The sequence below is a fragment of the Penicillium concentricum genome (assembly GCF_028827145.1).
Source record: "Penicillium concentricum strain IBT 3081 chromosome Unknown utg000001l_segment0_segment0, whole genome shotgun sequence".
Classification (NCBI taxonomy): Eukaryota; Fungi; Ascomycota; class Eurotiomycetes; order Eurotiales; family Aspergillaceae; genus Penicillium; species Penicillium concentricum.
In genome coordinates, this window is record NW_026622754.1 from 39,341 (window position 1) to 66,013 (window position 26,673).

Genomic DNA, 26,673 nt, shown 5'->3' on the forward strand with positions numbered 1-26,673 from the left:
TCCGAAAGCCCAACATGCGGGCTTCGTTGTTGACAGCCTTCACAGGGCTGGCTGCTGCTGCAACGGCGCTACACGTTGCAGAAAACCAGACCTACATCACACTCGCCAATGATCGCCTCACAGCTGTTCTTCAGAAGAGTGTTGGTCAGATCGTCGACCTCACTCTAGATGGCCAGGACTTATTGGGCGCCCAGTCGGGATCCACGGGAATAGGCCCGTATCTTGACTGTTACTGTATCCCTTCGGGGTTCTACACAGCTGGGGCCACATCCCCGACCATGGAAGTGGTCCAGGGCACAGATTCAACTGGAACCAAATATGGAGGCATGATTCTGAGCGACACATACACTCCAACTGGTCAGCAATTCCAACAGTACTGGTTCCTGCGCGATGGCGAGACTGGGTTGCATATGTTCAGCCGATTGGCCTACCATAATGAGACCACACCTCACCTTCGCAATTTACAGGAGCTCCGAACCTTGTTTCGCCCAAATAGTGATCTCTGGACACATCTGACGTCTAGTGAGATTCAGACCGCACCCCTACCAAGCAAGGACGCCATTGCGAAGCAGATTGTTGTCCAAGATGCAACATGGACATTCAACAACACACCAAGCGATGCGTACTACACCCAATTCTCTGAGTACTTTACTAAATATTCATTCTCAAACCGTATGATCAATTTCTATCGTCTTCGGCTACTGGTTGTATTGACTAATGGTGCATTCTTTTAGAATGGAGAAATAATAGTGTTCATGGTCTCTATGCCGATGGCAGCACATCTAATGGGGCAACGTATGGTGCATGGCTAGTGATGAATACCAAGGTTGGTCATATTGCTCCAATTGCCTCTAAGATTGAATCATATCTAACGCGTTTATCCCAGGATACATATTATGGTGTAAGCGATATTTGAGCGCAGTGAAATGCAGCGGCTTACATCTCCTAGGGTCCACTCCATTCTGACTTAACAGTGGACGGTATCGTATATAACTATATCGTATCAAACCATCATGGGGAGGGTACGCCAAATATCACAAATGGATTTGATCGAACTTTTGGTCCGCAGTTTTACCTTTTCAATGGCGGGAAGGGCTCGGCATCTCTCGAGGAATTGAGATCGGAGGCAGAAGAAATAGCGAATCCTCAGTGGAACGCTGCGTTCTATGATTCCATTGCAAAGCATGTCATTGGATATGCTCCCTCGAGCCAGCGAGGTAGTGTCAAGGGGACCGTGAAGCTTCCCAAGGGCGCTGTTCGCCCAATTGCTGTTCTCACTGTGGACGGTCAATACTTCCAAGATAATAGCGCCGTTCCAAGCTCCTATCAGTACTGGACCGATATCAATCGAGATGGAAGCTTCAGCATTGATCGTGTTAAAGAAGGGAAATACCGACTCACTGTCTACGCAGAGGGCATTTTTGGTGACTTTGTGCGCGACGGAATCATCATTCGTGCGGGAAGGCAGACAGCGCTGCGTGAGACTTGGAAGCAAGAGTCGGCAGGAACGGAGGTCTGGCGAATTGGGATTCCCGACAAGTCGTCAGGGGAGTTTCGACGTGGCAATGCGAGAGATTCAATTCATCCGCTCCATCCTCCCGAGTATCTTATCTATTGGGGAGCTTATGACTGGCGTGCTGATTTCCCTGATGGTATTAACTACACTATGGGTACCAGCGACCCTGCGACTGATCTTAACACTGCCCATTGGTCGGTCTTCGGGCCAACAGCAAAGGATTCACACGTCGAGTACGACACAACGTACGACTGGAACATCCATTTCACACTCAACTCCAAGCAATTGCGCAAGCGCAAAACAGCCACACTGACCTTACAACTGGCCGCCGCAAAGACCGCAGCAGGTAACACAGATGTGTGGAATTCCGTCGAGCCATACAATAATTTGTCACTGGAAAGCTACATCAACAATCAGGCAGATCCTCTGACCCTCGTAATTGGGTTCAATCAGTCAAGCAGCTGTATTGTGCGGTCTGCTGTAAGCTGCTACCAGGTTGGATCAAGAATGGAGTTCCCTGCGGATTGGTTACATGTCGGAGACAATGTGTTGCGATTGCATTTACCTTTCAACGCAACGGATACAGAGACTGCCATCCTCCCCGCCACCGTTTATGTGCAATACGATGCTATCCGGCTTGAGCTGCTGTAATTTGGCTCCTCCATGGCATGTGTTGCGCTTCTGAAACTAGCAAAATTAAACTCATATCCGTTCTTCCACATTGGCCATGATAGTTAGGTATTTGGATTTGGAGTCTGGCCCAGATCACTGAGCGAATAAAACCAATATCGGGGTCTTTTTAGTTGAGATGGCCGCAGTCTACCTGATATATGAGTAGAATAACGACGACCCCGGGGAGATGAGTGGATCACATCAGGAGCACTGCCCTGGGAGGCAATTGAAGATGAAAATGCTCTACTGGGAAAATATCAAAGCAAGGACCTGCTATTTTCAATAGAAATAAATACATAAGGTTAAAAGCCCCAGAGACTGGTGACAAACGAAAGACAAATGAATGACAAGATCGGCTCGCGATGACAGCAATCCCATAAGTTTGAGAAGGCTAGCCCAGCAAGATCAGATAAAAGAGGTCCTTGATGATAGGTTTTCCAAGCGTACATATATGTACTCCGCACTGATATCCATTTTTTTTCTCCTTTCCCGCAGAGCATGCCACAATTGACACGATCGGTGGCGCTCGTTGATATTTCCATGGCGGAAAAGGCTGCATTTGAAGAAATGCAATTTACAGAAGGCTGCCGAAGCTGACACAGGGGGCGGCGACACCGACGAGGTTGCCAGTCTATAAAAATCAGTAAGTCTATTCATTTCACATGTTCTTGGGGGAGCACATACAGCCTGGGAGTTGGAGTTCTGGCAGCAGGCAATGTTCTGCTGGCAGTTCTTCTTGAGGAAGTCGGACAGGCCAACGGCGCTCAGGACTAAAATCAGGTCAGTCTCGATCTTCAAGCGACTAGAGTGGATAGTTTACTTACCAGAGATGGGGATGTCAATCTGAGTGCAGCCCTGACCAATGCCGAGACCCTCGCTGCCGATGGCACCGAGAACGTTGGAGAGAACACCAACGTTGTTCTGGCTGATACCCTCGTTGTGGTTGATCTTGTTGCAGCAAGACATCTTCGCACCATTGCCACACTGGTTCACAGCGTTCTTGACCTTGTTCTCGGACTCAGGAGTAACGCCAGCAGCAGGGCCGGAGCCAGGCAGGGCCATGGCGGTAGCAGCGAAAAGGAAGGCAGGGACGAAGAACTTCATTTTGATGGAGATATTGAAGAAAGCGTAAAGCGATTGAAGAAGATTGAGAGTGATTGAAAGTCTTGGAGGATGAGAGAGTTGGATGATGGATAGAAAACAATCTGTGGCCGGAGAGATTGTGCCTTTTATAACTTTTCTGATTCTCAGTCTGCTCTCTTGTTTTATTTTTCTTCATGCTTCAGAGGCAAGAAGCCCCTGATTCTGATTGGTCTTCGGGTATTCCAGCATCTAAGCTCCTAGCTCTGCAGGAGAGTGGATGGCTTTGAGTGACCCGGTCGTGAATTATTGCTTTTGCCCAGCAGAGTAGGGCTTGGCGAACATAAACTATCGGCTTTCGAGCGATCCTTGCTCAGCCATAGGCTTGAACATGCATGAATGTGTCCAAGTTTTTCCCTGTTTTCCCCTGCCGATCAACCCCTGCGGGTTCCCCAGACGCCGGCGGAAAGAAATGCGGTATATGTGCGTATGGAGGTCAATGCAACCTAAAAGTTGGGGTTTCCAACATTGATCTTCGGCATTTCGAGTCACACTATTTGTTTTTCTTTTGCTTTTGAATATGCGTGTGACGTCTCGGTTCCTCCGGGGGAGTGGATTTCTCAGTTGATGAATCTGATCTATCACTTCCCATCACACAGATCTTCTTCCTTTTGGGTGAATTGTTTGTTGTGCAATTTCCCATGTTTCTCTGTTTAGGCGCCTAAAATGCCGATTCAGAATTGTTGATTCCCGATTTGCAATAGTCGCATGCGTGAGGAGGCTCCTGCATCGTGCATGATGCACCCCTGTCAGCCACCAACAACCACATCTCCATCCCCATGTTAGGAGGTTGGATCACAATTTATTCCTCTCAAATTCGAAGAAACCCATTGCGAGCAAGTTAAACCCGTAAGATACGTGTCGGAACTTGCACATACAATTGTATGGGCGAAATATTCTGCGCCTATCTATTCCGTAACAAACAAAAGGTCAAGGTCTAGATTTGAAAGTATCTCCAAATTTTTCATCAGTATATGCATGGCATCGTATATTCATCACAAATTTCTCACATAGCCCCTTGCCTACCACGTAAAAGATTCCTCCACAAATTTAATAGAGCGGTGGCCTTGTCGCATCGCAAGATGTGTAGCGGCGCGTGCTTCATCCGCCATTCTGGGTGGGCCACATACGAGAATCGCGAGGCTACTACCGGCTGAGCATGCATCGGAGGCCCGACTCATGATCAGGGATTGAAGGTGGGGTCGACCTGACTGGATATCGATTCCAAAATCGGTAGGATCTTCAGATGATGTGGTGGAATCACGCGTGGCGTAGAAAGAGGCACGGAAATCCTCTCGTTCGAGGGCGCCTTTCAGTTCCCGGACAGAAACATCTCGGATGAAATCTGCCTGTTTAGTGGTCCAAACAAGCTCCATGTCTCTGACTCGTGTTTTCTCATTTTCGGGGCGTTCGTCCCAGTCTTCAACCGAGCGGCGGAGATGATCCTGAATATAAGGCACAGCTGACGCTATTCCTGTCCCACCGACGATAATCAAGACTGATTCATACCTCCACAGTGGAAATGTTTCTCCATAGGGGCCTTCAAGAAGAATGGTTGTTTCGCTTGTCTTGCTTTGTGAGCTCAGGCATTGCTGGCGCAACTGTTTGGTCCAACCGTCATACGGTCGGACCCAGAATGTCAATTTCAACCTCAGCGATGCTGCTTGACCCGATGAGCCACTTTCTGGGTTGCCTTGGTAATCCTGGTCGGAGGCACCACCTGCAAGGAGTGGTACATGCGAAACATCGTGCGATTTGATCGACTTTCCCTTGGATGTCGGGGCCAACAAGTTACGGTCCCCTATTTCGTAAGACCAAGCTCCAATGGTAAAAGGATGGCTCTCCCAGCCGGTAAGCCGAAAGGGTTGGTATAAATAATAATACTGTCCTGGTGAAGGTTGAAGGGAGGGTGTTCCTGGTGTGACCTCCAACCGCACCACGTCGGTCGCTTCATCGTAAACCATGCGGCTCATAGAGACCTTCACAATTCTCCCGTTTGCAATACTCACGTGAAGGTTACAGTAACACAGTCGCACGATTCGAAGGAAGCGATCAACGACCCATAAAATCACCGAGGGCCACAGGTACTTCCAGTATTCATTCCCTTCGAACACAATCGTGTGGCTGCCAATCGTTAGAAATATATGTAGAAGTTGGATTAGGCTGGATTACTTACTAAAAGCACCCGACAAGTGCGATGATCGAAAGCACGACATGAGCAATCAAGAAGAGCTCATATGTCGCAATGCGAATCCGATCCAGTGAGGTGATCAACAGCAGAATCATCACAAATGTGCCCTAATGTGACATGAGTATTAGAGGTGGAATAACTTGAGATCAGCCAAATTGGCGGCCTACCAAAATACCCCACAAAACATATGTCTTCGACAGACCTCTCCAAGCTTTGCCGGCTGCGATTTTCAAGTGTCAGTTTTCCAACCTGCATTTGAAATCAAGTGCTCGATACTTACTTTGAATAAACATGACGACGTAAAGAATAGAGTGCACTGTTGCCTGTACAGTAGCCACCCGGGCCACATGACGATGGAATATATTGAACGATGCAAAGCTCCACCCGGTGGCCCATAGGAAGATATTATTTCGTCCCCCAAAGAGCCATAAAAGGGGCAAATTCGCAAATGACATGATCCCAGTACGGTCTGCAGAATAACGCAGAATCTGGCTTGGAATATCAGGCCAGCTTGACTATCTGTCAGCATTTATCACGCCTCACTCCCACGGGTTCTGTACGTACTAAATGTTTCCGGAGAAAGTCCGATAGCCCACGATACTCAATACGATGCTGAGCGTCCAAAATCCCATGACTATAAGCGCCTCAACTCTGGTAGAGAACGTGAAGCCTAGGAGGTGTCGACCATGTGTTGCTGCCAAAGGCGCTGGAATCATGAGATGAGTCTGGATCCAGTGAAGGCATGTCCCCACCAGCGGGATATGTTCTAACAACCTTATGAGAGGATACAGATTGGATTCAAGTGCACGCTCTGCATGGCGTTGTCGGCGGTGGAATAACCAATCACTCAAGCGATAGACCATCCCCAGTGACAGTATGCCACCCCAATATGCATAACCAACATAACTGGTTGGTCAATATATGGATGTTTTCATACCACCTTGAACAGACTTACCTAAATGCATGATGTGACCAAGTTTCAAATTCCCAAGAATCCTAGGATGTCGATAAGCTTTAGGCCTGTCATATTCCATGAAGGCGGAAATGGTCTCACAATCGTATTGAACATTAGGTCAAAGTAAGACGCAGAAAGAAGGATGGGGCCATCCACTGGTTCACCTCGGGACAACTCTTGATAGTCGACCGTTTTCATATTCTTTATCGCATCCTCTGTTAGATTTTCGGCGACGGCTTCTCTCGACAGCAGCTCTAAGTTCCCAAATTCTTGGCACTGGTCAGCCAGCTGAGTCAACCCTATCGCCCGTTCCCGCTCATTACAATATATCTCGGATGCGGCGTATATCGATGTGACTTTGAGCGGATTCCGGCATTGCGATTCCCATCTGTCTTTCCCTTTTGTGGGAACGCCAGAAAATGATATGTAGTTGTATGCCGTGTAGACAGCTGTCACACACCGCCCGTCCTCGGGTTTGGCCCAGACACCATGGGCGAGTGCGATTATCAGCACACAGAGCAACATAATGAGTCGCCAGATCGCAGGCCGGTCTGGGGTGAGTGCAGAGACAGTTGAAGAGGAAAAGCGGAGCACCGGCAGTAAACCGATAATCGCACTGATCAGGTGGACCCATATGGATCGGCGAAGTCTCTGAGCTGTGGCGATTTGCGACCGTTAGATCTCGTCGGACCAAAACTTTTGACTGGAATTATAAGAAGAAAATACTTGGATTCTAACCGAAGATTTCCAGGAGAACTTGAAAGGGAAAAAAAAGAGGAACAAAGGAACCAGGTTAATTGTGGGAAACTCCCGAGGTCGGAATCCTCTCGGACCCGTGGACCTATACAGGTCTTATCTGATCTGATTGATTAGACAACAGCCACGTGACACCATGATTGGCTTAGCTCATTTCAGGTCCCAATTTCAAGTGAGTTGTATATTTACTCTGTTAATATATATTTAGGTATGCTAGATATCTACTCTACTTGTGTAGGCCCATTGCCGTTTTCTGTGGTATAAAATTGTAAATCCTACGACAACGCTGGCGATATATATATATGATAACTGTGTCAGCACTTGTAAGATCAGCCAACAGTTCCCACTAAAGGTTACTGTAGTCGAACTTCCCTGATGATTGACTCACTTACACTAGTGTCCTAAATCTGGAATTCATTGAAACATTATTGAGAAAAGTTGACTGTGAAAACCGATGTGATTTTCGTCGCGATACCTGGACACCTAAGGCATAAATTAATGCCTGCCAAGACCACCTTGAATCCACGATGTCAACATATCCGACCACTATGACATGAATGGCTACGAGATAGTCAAGAGATTGAAATTGTTCATGTTTCAAAAGGGTAATAAATTAGCATCAAAATCTTGAACAAATAATGTACTTGAAAGCTATAGCACACCGTTGCCCGGCAGAATAGCGGGCGGTCGAGAATAATGATGTCACTTTTTTTTCTCCCAGAGTTTACCTGCGGAGATTCCATGTCTAACGTACACCTGAGCAACCTCAGTCACCATAATGGGAGGAGGAGACCGAATCCCAGAAATGAATATGCAAAAGGTCTTATCTGATCCGGGCCAGAATGTTTACCTTCATGCGGTGGTTGATTTAGGCAGGTAGGCAGACCAAATCCAACTGCCCTTTGATGTGCCTAGGTGACTGTTCGCTGACTTGATATATTGCAGTAATGGCATTCGTTGTTCGATCTCAGATCTCTCACCCCCAAGTACCCGTGTCATCCCTACTGTACATTTTCATCGGGTCAACGTATCACTCTACGAGGCCCAAGTGGATCCCGACTCAGGCAAGCGAATCCCAATTCCACAGCATGTCATCGACCGAATCGTCAGTGCTATAGTTCGTTTCCAGCTTGTTTGCGTGGAGATTGGAGTTCCTGATCAGAACATTCGGATTATCGCCACTGAAGCAACTCGAACAGCTATCAATGCTTCTGCGTTCATGGACGCCATCCGCCACAAAACTGGAATCTCGGTGAAAGCATTACGAAAGGAGGAGGAGGGAGTCATTGGAGCATGGGGAATTGCCAGCAGCTTTTCAGATGTGGAGGGACTCGCACTTGATTTGGGGGTGGGAGCATGCAGATGACTTGGATCACATCGCATGCGGGGAACGTGCATATGAGTTCCCAAGGATCAGTCAGCTTTCCCTACGGTGCAGCTGCATTGACCCAGAAGCTGGCAGACCTGAAACGGGGAAAAAGTAAGGAGGAGGCGCATAAAGCACGGGAACAATTCCGCGGGGAGATGGCCCACAACTTTCGCGCCGCTTTCAATACCCTAAGTGTCCCTGAACATCTCGTTCAGAAGGCTAGAAAGCAAGGAGGCTTTCCCCTTTACCTCTCCGGGGGAGGATTTCGGGGATGGGGCTATCTTCTGTTATATCTGCACCAGACAAAGGGCCAAAGTTACCCCATTTCGATTATCAATGGGTATTCCGCACCCAAGAAAGACTTCGAGGACACTGAAACTCTTAAAGAGGTAGCTCGAACGGCACACGAAATTTTTCGGGTCTCCGACCGGCGACGCAGGCAGGTGCCCTCGGTGGCGTTCTTAGTCAAGACACTCGCGGAATCATTACCCCATGGAATCAAAGACGTCCATTTCTGCCAAGGTGGAGTACGGGAAGGAGTGCTGTTCCGTGAGATGCTCCCGATTGTCCGCCAACAGGACCCACTAGAGGTTGCCACAGCCCGTTATGCGCCCTCGTCGGCCCAGGCCCTGGCCGCTCTATTGTTGGCCGCCCTCCCTCGACCATCTGCCAACCGATCGTTCCCATCTTCCATCAGTCTTCACCTTGTCCAGGCTTTTGCTAATGCCCTCTATTACCATGCCACAATGTCCAAAGAACTGTCCTCTAGTGCCGCGCTATATAGCACTAGCACTGGGATCCTAGCCTCCACGCATGGGATTCCACATGCCCACCGTGCACTCCTAGCCCTAATGCTCCAGGAGCGTTACGGCGGAGAATTACCACCCCGAGACATGGATTTTAAGACCCACCTTCAGGGAATATTGACACCAGAGGAGGTTTGGTGGACACGTTATCTTGGAAAACTCGGCCTCGTCCTAAGCTGGCTGTACCCAACCGGGTCTATCGACACCTCCAAGCCTCGAATTATTCCCTCGGCACAATGGAAGAATGGATTAGGGAAGAAGGGCAACAAAGAAGGCCTGGACTTGACAATTGCCATTCAGAAAGTTGCATATGACCCGTCTCACCTGAAGGAAGAGCTCGAACATGACGTACAGAAAATCCAGAAGGTCGGAAAGCGGAAGAATTGGATTGGTGGGCGAAATGGCTGGGGCATCAAAGTGCGTGTCTCAGTAGTAGAAGAGGATTTATTGGTCCGGTGAGTGGAGCAACGCAGGTTGTGGAGTTGGCCTATTATGTTCTACACACCGGCAGGATATAGATTTGCATCCCTGCGATCATTGAATTGGTCCATAAGACCCTAGATACATACTCACAGGAGAATATGCCATAGGAACGAGTGACGATGCCGGGCTCTGTTTGAACAACCGTTGACCAGATCCATCGTTCCCCTGTGTCGGGAAAAGTCGCAGCTAGATCCACTCTCCTTGTGCCTGTCGGCTTCTCAGCCTGGTCATGCAAATGAGATATAAGTCCCTGCAAAGCTTCTTTTCGGAATTCCATGGCAAAGCTCAATGTGGAAACTTGAGGATATAATTTCTATGTATCACTAACATCAACCTAGATGTATATTGAAAATAAACAAAACATTCTTGGAACTTCTTGGAACTTCTAGACACGAAAGAGACAAAAATCAGTTATAAAGTCCGCCATAATCCCATGATTCGGACCTAAACAGAGAATGGAGCCTGTTTGCCGTCAGCCTTATAGGGCTGAGAACCACGGTGGAGATGTGTATTCCCACGGATTCAGTCCGATGTTGCATCCGAATTACACGTTCTTTCTGTTATCTGATTTTGCCTATTTTTATCTGATCCTTTTCCTGCGATCCTTTTCCTCCGAATCTTTCTTCTTCCTCGTGCCCATCATGGAAGCTAACAAGGACAAAGACATTAACCTCCTAGAGCAATCCATTCGGGAAAAGGAAGTCCAGGATGGAAACAATACTGATTCCGGTAATTCCGTTGTTGCCTTTTTCTGTGGTACTCTTGCTGGCATATCCCCTGGGGAAGCTTTGGGAGAAAGTCATCCCGAACTGGACCCTTACACTAGGGCGATTAGCATTTAATCCCAACCCCGGACCTTTTAATATAAAGGCAAGTTCCCTGGCAAATGTGACAGTGATAAATCTAACAAACATTGCTCTAGGAGCACGTTTTGATCTTTATAATGTCCAACCTCAGTATTTACGTTCGTCTCGGTGCCGATGTTCTCACAGAGCAGCAAATGTTTTACGGCTACAAGGCAGAATGGGGCTTCCAGATCCTCATTACTTTCTCCACATTTCTAATCGGGTTCTGCCTTGCCGGGCTATTTCGGGCGATTGTAGTCGTTCCCCCAGAGCTGATTTGGCCTGGGGTTCTGGGTGTTACTGCATTGACCACAACCCTGCACCATGTCAACCAGGAACAAGTGCAAGTGCGGTAAGCCCCCTAGCCTTGTTGCCTGGGTGTAATGGAACTGATGGATGGTAGTTACAATACTTGGAAAATGTCTCGCTATGCCTTCTTCACTATAGCATTTTGCGTCTCGTTCTGCTGGTATTGGTTTCCGGGGTTCATCTTCCCGGCGCTTAGCTATTTCAGCTTTCCGTGTTGGATCAAGCCTGAGAGCAAAGTAGTCAATCAGATCTTCGGAATGAGTTCCGGAATGGGACTGTTACCGATTACCTTTGATTGTAAGTGTCACAAGTTTGCAAGTCAACCACTGTGCTGACGGAAACCGCAGGGAGCCAAATATCTTACGTTGGGTCTCCCTTGCTCATTCCTTCGTGGGCGGTTCTCAACGTCTTCATTTCCCTGGTGTTCTGGATTTGGATTGTGGCTGTCGCTTGTTACTATACCAATGTGTGGAACACAGGATACCTTCCTTTTCAAAGCTCTCAAGGTACAGTTTATCCCTTCAAGCTCTGGGGATGACCATATCTGACTTGTGCAAACAGTCTTCGACAATACTGGAAATACTTACCAAGTCAAAAAGATTGTCAATGCGGCTTCAGGCTACAAGCTCGATGTTAAGAAGTACCTTGCCTATTCACCGGTATTGTTGCCTGTTCTATAAAATCGAAAATTTGACTTCTAGCTAAAGGGGAAATTAGGTCTATATGCCGGTTACCTACGCGTTGAACATGTTTGGGCTATCATTTACCACCCTAAGTCTTCTTGTTTGGGCTCTCCTTGAAAAACGTCAAGTCATGGTCGATGCAGCTAAAAGGGTGCCTCGGCTTGTCCTAGAGTCCCTTCCCGGGCGCTCCAGAGAGTATAGTGAGGACGAGAGGGGAGACCCAGATGTGCCTTTGTGGTGGTATTTGGTTGCATGTATCGTGGCGTTATTCATGGCAATGTTCGCTGTTCAGTGGTGGCAAGTTGAACTGAGATGGTACGGTGTTTTGCTGGCATGTGCTGTGGCAGTGGTATTCTATCCTGCGGTGAGTCTACCCAATATACCGATTTGCACTCTCAACACATCTCTCTGACTAACCATAGCTGGCTTTGGTCTATGCCACTTCTAACCTCAAGATCAACATCGATATTTTCTGCCGTATCGTGGCTGGTTTCGTCTTTGAGGGCAAAGTCCTGGCCAATATCTGGTTCTTTGATATCGGGTACATCACGACCATCAAGGGTCTTTACTTTGCCCAGGATGTGAAACTGGCTTACTATTGTCATGCAAGCGCTCTCCTTTCCGGCTATTGTTGGACTATGCTGATACCCCGAAGATCCCCCAACGAAAACTGTTCTTGGTTCAATGCGTTGGGATGCTTGTCGGCACCCTCTCCTCACTCGGTGTCCTCAACTGGGCCATGAATCACATCGCCGGTATCTGCACCAGCGCTGCTGTCAATGGTTTCAGTTGCCCTTACAGCAGCACTCACTTCAATACTTCTTTGATCTGGGGTGCAGTGGGCCCTCGTCGCTATTTCTCAAACCATATTGGCTATTCCGCTTTGCTTTATTTCTTCATAATCGGTGCCATTTTACCCATTCCTGTCTATGATATGGCCCGCAGATACCCCAAGTCGCTGTGGAAGAGGGTTCATGTTCCCCTATTCATTGGGGGGCTGAATTACCTTCCCCCTGCGATGGAAATGAACTACAGCAGTTGGGCAGTTGCCGGACTCACTTTTGGCTGGCTTATTCGAAAGCGTCTGCCGAGCTGGTGGAGTAAGTATAACTTTGTGCTTAGTTCTGCTATGGACTCGTCTGTGGGAATTGCTGGTGCGTTGATTTTCTTGACAATTTATTTCACCGGAGCCAGCAAACATCTCAACTGGTGGGGAACAGAGGTTCATAAGGTGTGTTTGGCTCCTTTACATTTAAATCACCCATGCTGACTAGTTGCAGAACACCTGTGACTGGAAAGGGTGTGCATATCTTTCTGTGCCAAAGGGCAGAAAGTTCGGCATGTAGGATCCCCTGTATGGATGTGCCGTCTACCTAACATGTATCCATATCTTGTGGTCAGTGCTTGGATGAGTATGCTAAAGATGGGCATTTTGCAACTGTTTATCTGTTGATCTGATCGTATGGGACATCTTTGTTTGGTTGACAAGCAATGATAGACGAGTCCACTCTTAACAGCCGGACACAGCCCAACGAGAGAATGAAGTTATAATACTAATAAAGCAACCATCAACATATCCGTAGAGCAATAGAAGCTCAACTAGAACATGCCTAGTAGTCAGCCCTGAATTGGATTATATACATACATGTAGTATGTACTATGTAGCCATCTTCCTTCAGGTTTCCTGTAACATTGAAAGTTTTTTAAGTTGGTATTTATGGTATTTGAAGTATTGGTATTTGAAGTGGGTCCCGGACCAGCACAAAGCCGATGTCGGGAATGATTGATTAGATCAGCCCGATTGATTAGATTTCCAAGGTTGTACATTCCCTTGCATGGTAGATGGGCTTTATTTTTGTGAAGCTTTAACAATGAGCATTAAATTATATCTATTATATAATGGAGTTTCTTGAGCTATAAGACAATCCGAGTTGCTGTCCGGACTGTCCTTCGTCTTTTAAAAGTGAAGTAATTTCGGAAGAGGCCTGCCAAGAGTGCCCCAAATCATCCACACTCGGAAGTATGCCCCGGGCTAAAATACTGTACGTACCTACATACATCATAGACCCCAACTGATTGATAAAACCCTAGCATGAAGTTCTGCAGACAGGTTATCTGATCCTGAGTGGGGTCTGGTGCCACGAGGTGATTCTTTTTTTTGTTAATGCCGGTCAGATTGCGCTCTGACAACCAATCCTGGACTAAACTAGGGGAAATTTACCAGACGATCCCGGTGGATATGAAAAGAAAATTCTACATACCATACTACGTAGATGTCTAAAAGATTCAGGTATCTAATACTATTCCCGGATATTCGCAATTTCCGGTGTCAGTCCACCCGCAAAGTTGTCATAAAATAGATTCTCACAGCCTTGAACGACCTAAAAGACATCAAAACAAAACTTGGAGCGTATGCCAAGGTTCGCTTGAAGAAGTGGAGTTGTATAGCCAAGCATAGAAGCCAAAATTCGTGAAATATTACCAAATACAAAAACTTCCGATGTGGAGCCCGGCCTATCTGATGGAATTTAATAAAAAAATGGATTTTATGTGCGAAATTTGTATTGTCGGGTACATCTATAAACCCCTGCCCGAGGCTTTTTCTTGATTTTCTTCTTCAACTTTCTAACCATGGCGGCCCCAAGAAGTGTACAGCGCTTGCAGCAGACGTTGTCGCATGTACAGCCTCCTATTAGTCCACAGCTGTCTCTTGTCGCAGGCCCGACAGAGCCACAACTGCTGGACATTACCTTGGGTGAACTGTTGACACTTCAAGCACTGCAGTATGGGAGAATTGAGTGTTTGGTCTTCCCCTGGACCGGTGCGCGATGGACGTACGGCCAGCTGAAAGATGAGACCGATCGTCTAGCTCGGGGAATGTTGGCTTCGGGTATTCAAAAAGGCGATCGCATTGGAATTATGGCGGGCAATTGTGAGCAATACATCTCGGTGTTCTTTGCAGCCGCACGAGTTGGGGCTATCTTGGTCGTCTTGAACAACACGTACACCCCCTCCGAGCTGTATTACGCTCTAAATCACAGTGGTGGGTGACATCCACTTCCCGTATTGCTGACTCCATACTAATCTCGGCTTTTTTTTTTTTTTTTTTCATTCAGAATGCCGAATGCTTTTCATGACACCACGCATTGGACGTCATAATCTCGAGGAGGTCCTTACCGAACTTGGCCCTAATCCTAAAAAGGCTGCGACTTCAGAATCATTGGAAGAGATCGTCATTCTCCGCGAGAGCTACAACAACTTCACCACCTATCATGATGTCATGGAACGCGGCCTGTCGCAGGCTGCACATGTGCTCCAGGACCGTGAGGCCGAGCTACGGCCGGATGATGTCTGCAATCTACAATTCACCAGCGGTTCAACAGGAAGTCCTAAAGCTGCCATGTTGACACACCAGTACGTGGATCATATATGTATAAAAATTCGTTCCTAACGCTAATCCCTCTATAGCAACTTGGTTAATAACTCGCGGTTTATCGGTGATCGCATGAACCTCACCTCTTTTGATGTTTTGTGCTGCCCGCCGCCCTTGTTCCACTGCTTTGGGCTGGTCCTGGGCATGCTCGCGGTTGTCACCCATGGATCCAAGATTGTTTTCCCTAGCGAAACTTTCGACCCCAAGGCGGTTCTACATGCCATCTCCGACGAGAAATGCACTGCTCTACATGGTGTTCCAACCATGTTTGAGGCAATCCTTGCCGTTCCCAAGCCCTCCAACTTTGACACCTCCAACCTCCGCACAGGCATCATTGCTGGGGCTCCAGTCCCGCGGCCACTCATGAAGCGACTCTTTGCGGAATTGAACATGACTGAATACACTAGTAGCTACGGTAATATCCCTCCCATTGACCTGCAGATCAAGTGCTAATCCAAGCTGTAGGTCTCACGGAGGCCTCGCCCACTTGCTTCAATGCTTTCACCACCGACAGCATCCACACAAGATTAACTACCGTCGGAAAGGTTATGCCCCATGCTCGTGCGAAGATTATCGATGCACAGGGAAACATTGTTCCCGTTGGTCAACGTGGTGAACTTTGCATGGCCGGCTATCAGCTCACCAAGGGATACTGGCATAACCCGGAGAAGACGGCAGAGACATTCACCACCGATGCCGAAGGTGTCAAATGGCTCAAGACTGGTGACGAAGCTTCTTTTAACGCAGAAGGGTACTGCACCATCACTGGTCGCTTCAAAGACATCATCATTCGTGGTAAGTTTGAGACCCCTGAATTGACATCGATCGCAATTTCTAATGGTATCTGATAGGTGGTGAGAACATATATCCTCTCGAGATCGAAGAACGATTGACCGCACATCCCTCGATTGAGTTGGCATCTGTGATTGGTATTCCCGACCCCAAATACGGCGAGGTCGTTGGAGCATTTATCGCAATCGCTTCGGGCGCCGGTCGTCCAACCGATGATGAATTGCGCACATGGACACGTGAGACATTGGGTCGACACAAAGCCCCGCAATATGTATTTGTATTTGGAGAAGAGGGGGCTTCAGGCACGGTTCCTGTAACGGGAAGCGGTAAAGTTCGTAAAGTGGAGCTACGGCAAATGGCGATGACGGTGCTGGCCGAGCGTCAGAAGGCATGAACTGGGGGAAAAAAAGTTAAAGAGCACAGATTGTATAGTTGTGTTTTAGTATAGAGCTACTAGGAGAGTCAATAATATACCCCAATCTCAAGTAAACTTCAATGCACAAACCTTGGAAACCCAACTGAATTTGAAACAAATTAAAAGAGGGACGTATCTTATCAGATTCTATTGTAATTCGCTCAATTCGACACTTGTATCGTCAGGTAATAATGAAAAGTGGATTTTGCAGCGAAATGCGCCATTTCCTTTTTTGTCGACATTTTCCCATAATCAGATTAGATGCTCATCTTGTCTGATCGATGATCGTTGCCACTTTGGGGTTGGTGGCTTGTATTGAACCGGAACTAAGAGCGTATTATATACCTAGGTACTGTACACGGATTACGGTCGGGTGAAGGAGTCCGTATCCATAAATTCTTCATTGTCACATTGTTGTGCATGTCCTTTCACCAGGGTTCTCCTCGTCAAGATTCTATTTTCATATTACAGCAATAAATTGACAGACTTGACGGATGCACAGACAGCCCGCTTTTGCGTGTGTATCAGCCACCATGTAGGTTCTACCGAAATATGACTTAGCACTAAATTGTGTATCCCAGAAAGACCGTCAGTAATCGGAGATCAACCTTGGAAGTCAATACAACCGAGGGATGTTTCACGCTTCGCGGCTGATATCGGATCTGATAATACGAGCCAAGAAGCCAAGAGAACAACCATGGATGCACTATATCCGATGTCGCTTTCAATCTGATAAGATCCGGACCCGCATAATCCGATGAGATGACGCTATATTTTCTTTTTTCTTTGGGTACATAGCTCAGGTTCTTGGCTTTTGTCTCGGTGTCTTTTTTTTCTTATTCTCCTTTTTCGCTTCCCTTTCGTCTTTCTCCAGTTATTGCTCGTGTCGCACCTCTCCTCATCAACTCATCATGCCTTCCAACGACTTTGTCCGAACTGTATCTCGCAACTTCCGAGTACTTGTGATCGGGGGCTCCTATGGCGGCTTAGCTGCTGCATTGGCTCTCATTGATCTCTCACAGGGTCGCCTGGCCCGTTTCAACTGCAATCCCGATGCCAAGGCCCCTACACATCGCATTCCAATACAGATAACTGTAGTTGATAAGCGAGATGGATATTGTAAGCTCCCCAGAAGATCAACAAGATCAAAAATTTCCTCATCCCCAGCTCACATATGTAGATCATCTGATCGGATCCCCAAAGGCCCTGGCCTGTGAAAAGTTCGCGTCCGAGGCATGGACTCGCTTCCAAGATATTCCCGGGCTCAAGTATCCAGATCTCAGTTTTATCCAGGGAAGCGTCAGTTCGGTTGATTTCAAGACCAAGGTCGCCCATATTGTCGATTCAGAGACCAAGAGCAGCCGCACGGAGCCCTATGACTACTTGATTGCGGGCTCAGGGCTGCGTCGGTCTTTCCCCACTGTTCCCCAATCCTTGCGGCGAGATGAGTTCCTTAAGGAAGCCAAAGAGCATATGACCGATGTGAAGCACGCCCATGATGGTATCGTTGTCGTTGGTGGAGGTAAGTCTTATCTGTCACTTTCTGCTGGTTTCGCCCCCGCTAACGTCTCTTTTTCGTGGATAGGTGCTGTGGGCGTGGAGATGGCTGCCGAATTAAAGATTCTTTACCCAGAGCAGAAGATCACCCTGGTCCACTCTCGAAAGCGCTTGCTATCTTCAGAGCCGCTGCCGGACGACTTTGCCGAGCGCGTAGATTCGATATTGCGCGAGACAGGCGTTGAGGTCATCCTCGGGCAACGCGTCATCGAGACAACCGCTGTAGACACGAAAAATGGGACACGGGCCTGGAACCTCATGCTCAGCAATGGCCAACAACTCAAAACTGGCCACGTTCTAAATGCCGTCTCTCAAAGCATTCCAACATCGACATATCTACCAAAAGAGGCATTGAATGAGGAAGGATACATCAAAGTGGACCGCTCGTAAGGCTGTTTCCTCCATGTTACTCGCAGAACATTTCTAATATCTCTGCAGACTACAATTCTCCGGTGCTATCCCTAACGCAGAGTATCATTGGGCAGTAGGGGACCTCACAGCGTGGGAAGGTATCAAGCGTTGTGGTGGTGCAATGCATATGGGCCATTACGCGGCGATGAACATTCATCAGCACATGATGGCAGAGTGTACTGGTGGAAAGCCAGACTATCAGACCCTGCAGCCGTTCCCGTCTGTGATGGGCCTATCTCTCGGTAAAACGGCTGTCAGTTATACCCCGGGTGAGGGCACACGTGAGGGTGAAGATCTGATGAAGAGCTTGTTTGGCAAAGACATGGGACATACAAGTGAGTCTTTGTCTAAAAATTGCAAATTGAGAAGCTAACCGAACTGCAGTTTGCTGGAACTATATGCGTCTCGGTGAGGCATGTTAGTGGCCTAGTAGGTGTGGTAGGTGTGGGATGGATGTGTTCCGATTGGATTTTGATTTTGTATAATATTAGACTGATATGCCGTGAGTTTTGTTCTTCTTTTGGTTCTGTATTTTGGACAATAATTGGGCTCCCGAAGGCAATAAGCTCAGGCCTCGGGATGTTTCAGCTTCGGAGAATAAAAAAAATGATCCAAGTATGTTACATTGAGGGCATTTGAGAGTATTTGGAACACACATAATCCCCTAATATTATGAATTCCATATTTCTATATATATATATTATATAAACTTATCAATCTCAAAACATCCCGGCAGCTGAAGCCCTACAAATCTGCTTAGAAATCCAGTTCCACATGATTCTGCCCCACTTAGCTTCATATAAAACCCCCCTTCTAACAAAGTACAAGGTACATACATTCTTTAACATCATTCATATCCACAATGGCACCATTCGGCACTATCTACTCCTATCAGCCCAGTCCTCGGGTCATGAAGGTAAGACCCCCATGATCCCTAATCCCTGCAACCCTGAAGCTAATCTCCCTAGGCCCTGGCTGTGGCCAACCTGAATGGCCTGGAGGTGGCGGTTCCGGAATTTGCCATGGGCAAGACCAACCGTACCCCAGACTTCCTATCCAAGTTCCCTTTGGGTAAGGTGCCCGCCTTTGAGGCTGCCGATGGAACAACTCTGTTCGAGTCGGACGCCATCACCCAATACATTGCCGAGAGTGGTCCAGCTGCCGATCAGCTCATTGGAGCTACCCCCGCCGAGCGTGCCACTATCCGCCAGTGGATCTGCTATGCACAGGGTGAGATTCTGGACCCTGTGACGCAGTTGGCGCTGTGGCGTCTCGGTATCCGGCCCTACGATGAGAAAGTCGAGGAGACCAACCTCGGGCGTCTGGAACGCTCGCTGGAATGTATGGAGACTCACCTCAAGGGTCGCACCTGGTTCGTGGGCAACGAAAAGCTCAGCTTGGCTGATATCACAATTGCCGCTGCCCTGGTCTGGGGTTTCTCCATGGCCATCGATGCTGAGATGCGCCAGAAGTTCCCCTCGGTGATCGCCTGGTACGAGCGGTTGCTCGAGGCTGAGGGCGTCAAGGAGGCCTTTGGTGAGAAAAACTACGTTGAGAAGCGTCAGGGTCCCAAGGCTTGATGCTCGACATGATAAAATGAACATAGCATTAGCACCCGAAAAATTAAGATATTATATTCGGCTTCACGAAGTACCTGGATCATATAAAACGAAAGAGCCTACAAAATCGTACTAGGGATATCATAATATAAACGACTTGGCTTTCAAGCGGGTCCAAGTGGAACAGTACATATGGACAGGAAGACAAGAGATATCCCACAGCCATCCCATCACAGACGAGCCATCACGCTACCCTCGCCTCGTACCGCTCCCATCGCCCGCGCGAGGTTTCGGCTAGCCCAATCGGCGATCGCCATGTTGGTGACCATCGGGTTCACGCCACTAGCACTAGGGAACACGGACGCATCCACGACATACAAGCCATCAGTGTCCCAGACTTGACAATCTGGGTCCACCACACCTGATTTAGGTGACTTGCTCATGCGGCAGGTACCCATCTGGTGTGCGCTAGCAAACAAAGCACGCTCCGGGTTCAAAGGGGACTTCTGACGAAGCTCGGCAATCCAACTCTGCAGGGCCGCATCGTTGGTGCCTTCGGGGGCCTCGGGGTCTGAAGCATCCGGTCGGATGAACGGGGGAAGGTCGCGGTAAACGGTATGGAACTCTGTGGCGCCTGTGATATACGCAATCTTGGCGCTGGCAATCGTGGCCTCCACAATGTGCTTTCGGTCAAAGGCAGAGACCGTGTAGTCAATTCGGCAGCGTCCATCAACGGGATCCGGGTAAACACGACCAGAATCGCGGTCTTTGGTTAAGGTGATGAAGCCAGTGCTGCGACGCAGCTTGGCCGCCCACAGCTTGTACTCCAAAGAGTCTCGCCAGGGGAACATGGGGATGAACAAGGACGGCATCATTGAGAGAGACTCAATCTTTACGCCATGTCCATCTCCATCAAGGTCCTCAAACTCATTGACAACTGTTGTGAGTGCAGAGCCTTCCCAGGGGCGGGTCTCCTCATCAAAGACAGCACCAGCTGCCATAACTGTATAACAAATAGTAAGTGCCTGTTTATTTATGTGCGCAGTCGGGGGAGGTGGAGAGGTCTTACCTGGGTGAAGATAAAGGTTTCGGCCGATTTGGGGATTCTTCAAGCCACTACGGAGTAGCAAAAGAGGACTTTGCAATGTGCCAGCTGATACAACTACTTTCTTGGCCTTGATGATCACCTTACGCTCCACGGTCCCAACACCACCGAGACCCAAGTATGAATCGCGCGACTTCCAAGTTCCTTGGACGCCAGAAGCAACCTTTCTGCCTTTGACGTTGGTGAATAGGACTCTTTCGGCGCAGAATCCTTCCATGAATCTCGCGCCGGCCTGGGCAGCGTCCACAAGAAATGACTCTGTTGGACCTTTCTTTCCACCTGAGGCGCATCCCAGCGTGCAATACCCACAGTAGTGCTTGCCGTGACCCGTGTTTTGGGGCACTGTTTTGGCGGCATAGCCCAGTTTCCTTGCGCCTTCAAGAATCACCCTATTCTGGCGGTTATGCTCAACATGCTCCTCGTTGACACCCATGCGATCACAGACACGGTCCAAACTTTTCTGGAAGTCGAGGGAGGTGAAGAAAGGTAAACCGGTATCCGCCCATTGCTGTCGAACATACCCCTGGGTCTGTAGAGATGCCGACCAGTTAACGGTACCACCACCGCCCCACGTTGAGCCCGCTAGAACTGCCATCGAGCCATCATCGGTGGAGATAGCACCCCCGTTCTCAAACATGTTGGTAAATCCCTCACTCGGGCCCATGGGGAAAGTGTCGGATGGATAGGAATAGGACTTTTCCACAACCAGCACTCGATGGCCCGCTTCGGCTAGATTCTTTGCAGCCACGCTACCGCCGCAGCCACTTCCCACGATCACGACGTCGGTTTCAATCGTTTCTGGCTGGTCCCCAGGAATAAATTGCAAAAACTCATATTGGAAACCGTCGACGGGCTGGCCATGAATAGGAATGCGTGGGAATCCTAGAACTGGGCCTATGGTTGGACTGGTGCTAGCCCAACATTTCTTAACGATGGCGGTGAGTCCTCGGTAGATGGCGCGGAGAGGGGGCAATCGAGAGGTGTCCCATCCACGTAAGACCTTTTCCCGGAATTCCACCGGTTGATCCTGGATCGGAGTGATTGAACCCGTCATAATCAGTGAGCCGGCACGGGTGTTGAGCGCTGTCATGATCAACCCAAACCCATTCCTTCCCTCATCATGCACATAGTTGCCCAGAAGTCGCTCCACTGTAGCCCGGAATTGCGGGTTCGACGAGACATTCTCTTGCAGATACTGGGTGGCAATGTTTACGGCGTCAGGTCCAGAAATGATCGTTGACAAGCTCGACACGGCAGAATCCCACTCTGCATTTGAAATCACTCGGTCGTTCGATGACTTCGCTGTTGCCGCAGTGTGGATTGAGGGTACAACTGCGTCAGCTAGCGCATAGAGGGTCTTCCACTGTAACTCCGAGAAGTAAGTGGCCGAAGGCGCTGGCGGAAGAGGAACATCTCTTGGGGTGTATGTGGACACAGCATGGGTTGCCATGTTTGCGAGAACCAGAACAAAGGTCTTGTAGATCAAGCTCCAATGGTAGAGAAATGGTGAGAATAAGAATAAGGAATGAAGTGGAGCAAAGAGAGAGGTCCTGGGGCACAGGCCATGGATTATAATGTTAGCTCGAGGTTCCCACTATGACAATGGTACATATTTCATCATATTCATCTCAATAGATGGGACTATGCGACTGTCATGCGCAGTCAGCCCCTGGCCCTCAAAAAGCACAAACCCAAAATCCGGGGGTTGAAGCCTCGGTTGAGTGGAGAGTTGATGAGCATGGCTTGGGGTCCCTTGTAACGGTGGAGTCATTTGAATGTGTCGGCCAATTAAGATCGTATAAATCTCCATTGCCTGACCATCTCAAGTAACTTCCCAAGTTCCCACTAGAGAAGAAGACCCCTCTTTCTCCGATATTAGGGGGCTCACGGACTCAAATTGTGGGGGGAGGAAATTGCCGAGTTCCAGTGCCATGTGAGAATTTCAGACTGAGGAAATAATATTGGAAAGTCAAAGGTCAAGTTCAAGGCTTCAAAGACTTCAAGAAGACTTCAAGATTGTTCGTATATGTTCAGTGTATATGTTCAGTGTCTATGGTGAGGTAGTTGTAGTTGTTGTATTGTGCCAGGCAAAATGTCATTTCTCCGCCTCCAACCTCCTTTCAAATCACATAATGGTGGACATGCGCATTTCCTCTAGCAAATGTAATCTGCCCACAGAGAAAGTCTTCTCTATTCAAATTGGGTCTGAGATCTTTCGTCTCTCGGGTGCTTCAATTGCCTCTGATGGTCGGTAAACACGCTTGTTCCTTCTAACTTGAACTGACTTACAACAGCTCCATCCTACTTCTCACGCTTCTTCGAAGATCAACTGCGTCAGAATCAAGATGCTGCTAACATCAGGACACTCTATATCGATCGCGATCCCACAACATTCCGCGAGATAGCTAGACATTTGCAGGGTATGAGAGTCCATGGACAACCACAACGTGACGGAGACTGATGGGCGCAGGCTACCATGTCCGGCCCCAGGATGGCGCGCAATTCGTGAAGCTATTCGCAGATGCGCAATTTTATACATGTGAGCATCCTCTGATTCTTACCCTTAGTGATTGCTGACCCAACAGTGCCCCGATTGATGTCCCAGCTGTTTGAGTCCGAATGTTTTATTCAAATCGGCGACCGTCACTTCCAGATCCCTCGCGATATCTTCTCAGCTCCCGGGGACGCTCCAAATTTCTTCACTCTTGGATTCGCCGCCTTCTTTGCTTCTCCGACTGAAGTGTTCCCGGGCTTAGACCGCCAGGGTCTCCTACGACCTCCGGCCATCATACCCCCAAGCGTTCCGAATCGATCTGCAGATGTCTTTGATGAGCTGCTACATCTGCTACGCGGGTATCCGCTACACATTAGAAACGAGGATCATCGGGCTTCGCTCCTGCGCGACTGCCGTTATTTCCACCTGCGCGGATTGGAACAAAAGTTGATCCCGCATCAGATAACGACGAATCCCTTCAGCCATCGTTTGGAAATCGTCATTCGTCTCGAGGATATGCGGCCATCTGGAATTCAGTTTGCCTTTGATACAGCTGCTGGGTCACCTGCAGCGGGTGGAAATGTCACATACATGCGCCCCTTTGTAGACGAGAACGCTGCCGACCTGGTGGTTGAGATCGGCGGCGAGTCTAGTCTGATCCATCGCGGGAACATGCGTGCTGACTTTCTCGGCCTTTCAAAACAAAAAATTGCCAGTCTGTTGCAGACAGTTGGCAAAAAGATGAGCCTGCCTGATTCACATCCATCATTGGGCCAAGTTCCAATCAAGGTCCGTGTCGACCGTGAAACTGATCTCACGGTGGATGGAGAACAAGACCCTCAGCATTTGATGATACTGAGAACCAAAGCTGAAACTAGCGATGATGGTGTGCCTCTAGCTAAACGTCCACGAGTCGATAGTACAAACGATGAGCCCTGGGTTGTTCGCACAGGACAATGGCGATTGCAGGTGCACAAAGGGGCTACCGGGGCATACGAGGTAGTCCTGGTTGCTGTCAAATTGGACGTATATACCAGTTCGCAGGTCCGAAACCGGTCACGGAAATTTCTTTAGTCGCCTGTATGTCTGTTCAAGTCCTAGATTGCATACGCCAGAAGACTTGAATGTATGATATCAAACAGATGCCCTCGGGAATTGTTGCAGGCTGGACAAACTTGCAGTAATATAATTTTATCTAATCAGAGAATCCTCCCCATTCTTCATCGTCTGCATCTTTTTCATCTTCGTCGCTCACATCGCTCTCGCCGTGCCCATCGTGCTCGTCATTTCCACGCTCCTTCGCCGGAGCGGCAATGACAGCAAGACTAGGGTCACGAATGAATCCAGCGACAAAAAATCCTCCCAGACCCTCTGCGTCACCTTGCCAGGACCGGATGCACGCTTCTAGTGCCTCGTCGGAGAGATCTACCGTGCCCGATGGCCCTGTCTCTCCCTCGGCTGGCAGCTCCTCGCGCACACCTCGTTTCTTCCATCGACGCAATCCATCGGGTTGCTCATCGCGCCGCAGGAGGCGCCAGCCGCGCTCCTTGGCGACCTGCGAATTCATAATGCGAGCCACGACGCCCTCATTCTCAATCAGGTGGATAGAACAAGTACTATACGTCACATGGGTAGCATTCGGGAAACGCAGCGCGTGTTCAACGATCCGTGCTTGGATGCTTGATAGTTTAGTCAGTCGCTCCGGGTCGATCGTCCCATCCGGGATATCATTCTCATCTGTGGGCTCTGCCTGCGGAGTTCCCATGGTGGCTTTCGACTGCTCGCCACCTGCTTCGTCGTCGTCCGGGCGCTTCCTCTTCTTTCCATGAGATTTGGGCGCCCTGTATGCCGCCGGTGCAGGGAGTGTAAATTGAGGAACATCGTCACGGCCGATGATTCCGCTACCAGAACAACTAGGATCCAACAGTAACCCAGTGACCTTCTCAAACTGTTCATCTTCCGGGTCAAGGGCGAGGAAATCCTGACCTTGCAGCACAGTGACCGAGTCAGCACCGGCCAAACCAACCATTTTCTGCAGCGTTCTGGACCGCATGGTAGAAGCATCCATAGAAAAGATTCTCTGGTTTCTATTCTTGCTACCCTTTTGTTGTTTGGCCAGAAGCGACGCCAAGTGCGTGGTCTTGTTCCCCGGGGCAGCACAGCCATCAACCAAATCGCCCTCCCATGCATCGTTAGGCCCACGGTCACCCAACAAGAGATATGCTGGGAAGCAGGACGCTTTATCCTGGAGAATGATTTCTCCATTTTTGTAAGCCGGTGAGGCAGTGAAGTCTGCGCCGAAAGGCACCGCCACCAAATCCGGGATGTTAGGATCAATGAACAATCTCGGCTCTGGCTTTCGGCTTTCCAGCTCGTCTTCTGGGGCCAATTCTGCAAGACTATCTACCCGACGGTAAGACTTGAACGTAGTGCTCAGTTGGTCTTCAAGGGTAGTGCGGATGTTATTGATGCGCACCCAGCGCGGGTAAACGAAATGGCTGGTTCCATCAGCCAGTCGTTTCTCACGAATAACAACAGCCTTGAATTGCTCGACGGAGGCGCACCCGCGACGGACCCGGGCCTTAGTGAACTCGGCCTTGAGCCTGGCCTTATGACGCTCCACAGTCTGGCGGAGTGTGTGGGTAACCGGCGCGGCAATGCCTTTTTTCGCGAGTAGATGATCATGAACGAGGAGAAGAGCGAGGAGTGGAGAGAGCTAAATGGAAATCACTTGGTCAGTCAGTAGGTATCTCCAGTGGTTTCTCTGGAGTCATCTCACCTTGCGCTCCAAAGCGAGAATGCCGGATTTGTCAATGACATCTGCCAGCACGGTGTCCCATTTAGCAGCCTCGGTGATCAGCGCATAGAGCTGTGCTGGGGATGCGCGCAGGTTCCGAGCACTGTAAATCCGGGACTTGAACGAGCCGCCCGAGGAGGGCGCGGTCAAAATAGCGACCGCATCAAAATAGAGGGACATTGGGAGAAGGGAATGTTGGTCGGAGAAATTGAAGATTTCCGCGATCGAATTGATTATTTTGACGTTGTTTGTTCCGTTTGCACTGCATTGTATACAGACTGGAAACATGAGACTATACAACGCTCACGGCTTATTATACTGCCTCTCAGATGTGATAGATTAGCTACGATAAGAATTTAGTTTCTTTGTCTTCAATTATATTCAA

At 48.8% G+C, this 26,673-nt stretch overlaps 11 protein-coding genes across 11 annotated transcripts; 7 read left to right on the top strand and 4 right to left on the bottom strand.

Annotated features, from left to right (window-relative positions):
• Positions 1-14: 14 nt before the first annotated feature.
• rglB (polysaccharide lyase family 4 protein) lies at positions 15-2,167 on the top strand (the record flags this gene model as incomplete). Its single annotated transcript, XM_056717745.1, has 3 exons — positions 15-672; positions 735-901; positions 950-2,167. The coding sequence occupies 3 exons, from the start codon at positions 15-17 to the stop codon at positions 2,165-2,167; spliced, it is 2,043 nt and encodes a 680-aa protein (XP_056581880.1).
• Positions 2,168-2,762: 595 nt separating this feature from the next.
• On the bottom strand, positions 2,763-3,292 carry N7517_000016 (hydrophobin family protein; the record flags this gene model as incomplete). The annotated part of the gene is made up of 3 exons (XM_056717746.1): positions 2,763-2,819; positions 2,873-2,958; positions 3,013-3,292. 3 exons carry the CDS (start codon positions 3,290-3,292, stop codon positions 2,763-2,765), a joined length of 423 nt encoding a protein of 140 aa, XP_056581881.1.
• A 1,058-nt stretch (positions 3,293-4,350) lies between these two features.
• On the bottom strand, positions 4,351-7,128 carry N7517_000017 (ferric reductase family protein; the record flags this gene model as incomplete). Its single annotated transcript, XM_056717747.1, has 7 exons — positions 4,351-5,452; positions 5,505-5,626; positions 5,687-5,739; positions 5,800-6,029; positions 6,084-6,425; positions 6,475-6,515; positions 6,574-7,128. Coding segments are annotated over 7 exons (2,445 nt in total), but the record flags the coding sequence as incomplete, so codon positions are not given.
• Positions 7,129-8,008: 880 nt separating this feature from the next.
• Positions 8,009-9,864, top strand: N7517_000018 (putative transcription regulator (RTG2); the record flags this gene model as incomplete). Its single annotated transcript, XM_056717748.1, is given in 3 exon segments — positions 8,009-8,106; positions 8,176-8,578; positions 8,593-9,864. The coding sequence occupies 3 exon segments, from the start codon at positions 8,009-8,011 to the stop codon at positions 9,862-9,864; spliced, it is 1,773 nt and encodes a 590-aa protein (XP_056581883.1).
• Positions 9,865-10,529: 665 nt separating this feature from the next.
• Positions 10,530-13,071, top strand: N7517_000019 (uncharacterized protein; the record flags this gene model as incomplete). The annotated part of the gene is given in 10 exon segments (XM_056717749.1): positions 10,530-10,625; positions 10,811-10,833; positions 10,846-11,085; positions 11,137-11,339; positions 11,390-11,548; positions 11,604-11,701; positions 11,760-12,089; positions 12,148-12,306; positions 12,336-12,956; positions 13,006-13,071. 10 exon segments carry the CDS (start codon positions 10,530-10,532, stop codon positions 13,069-13,071), a joined length of 1,995 nt encoding a protein of 664 aa, XP_056581884.1.
• Positions 13,072-14,356: 1,285 nt separating this feature from the next.
• On the top strand, positions 14,357-16,344 carry sidI (putative long-chain-fatty-acid-CoA ligase; the record flags this gene model as incomplete). Its single annotated transcript, XM_056717750.1, has 5 exons — positions 14,357-14,768; positions 14,842-15,139; positions 15,194-15,573; positions 15,624-15,953; positions 16,010-16,344. The coding sequence occupies 5 exons, from the start codon at positions 14,357-14,359 to the stop codon at positions 16,342-16,344; spliced, it is 1,755 nt and encodes a 584-aa protein (XP_056581885.1).
• A 932-nt stretch (positions 16,345-17,276) lies between these two features.
• On the top strand, positions 17,277-18,755 carry N7517_000021 (putative pyridine nucleotide-disulfide oxidoreductase AMID-like; the record flags this gene model as incomplete). Its single annotated transcript, XM_056717751.1, has 5 exons — positions 17,277-17,484; positions 17,546-17,887; positions 17,951-18,308; positions 18,361-18,668; positions 18,718-18,755. The coding sequence occupies 5 exons, from the start codon at positions 17,277-17,279 to the stop codon at positions 18,753-18,755; spliced, it is 1,254 nt and encodes a 417-aa protein (XP_056581886.1).
• A 440-nt stretch (positions 18,756-19,195) lies between these two features.
• N7517_000022 (glutathione S-transferase family protein) lies at positions 19,196-19,913 on the top strand (the record flags this gene model as incomplete). The annotated part of the gene is made up of 2 exons (XM_056717752.1): positions 19,196-19,249; positions 19,302-19,913. 2 exons carry the CDS (start codon positions 19,196-19,198, stop codon positions 19,911-19,913), a joined length of 666 nt encoding a protein of 221 aa, XP_056581887.1.
• Positions 19,914-20,122: 209 nt separating this feature from the next.
• On the bottom strand, positions 20,123-22,447 carry N7517_000023 (GMC family oxidoreductase; the record flags this gene model as incomplete). The annotated part of the gene is made up of 2 exons (XM_056717753.1): positions 20,123-20,895; positions 20,962-22,447. The coding sequence occupies 2 exons, from the start codon at positions 22,445-22,447 to the stop codon at positions 20,123-20,125; spliced, it is 2,259 nt and encodes a 752-aa protein (XP_056581888.1).
• A 682-nt stretch (positions 22,448-23,129) lies between these two features.
• On the top strand, positions 23,130-24,565 carry N7517_000024 (uncharacterized protein; the record flags this gene model as incomplete). The annotated part of the gene is made up of 4 exons (XM_056717754.1): positions 23,130-23,244; positions 23,292-23,417; positions 23,468-23,536; positions 23,583-24,565. The coding sequence occupies 4 exons, from the start codon at positions 23,130-23,132 to the stop codon at positions 24,563-24,565; spliced, it is 1,293 nt and encodes a 430-aa protein (XP_056581889.1).
• Positions 24,566-24,686: 121 nt separating this feature from the next.
• N7517_000025 (rRNA (cytosine-C5-)-methyltransferase RCM1) lies at positions 24,687-26,468 on the bottom strand (the record flags this gene model as incomplete). The annotated part of the gene is made up of 2 exons (XM_056717755.1): positions 24,687-26,207; positions 26,271-26,468. 2 exons carry the CDS (start codon positions 26,466-26,468, stop codon positions 24,687-24,689), a joined length of 1,719 nt encoding a protein of 572 aa, XP_056581890.1.
• Positions 26,469-26,673: the final 205 nt, after the last annotated feature.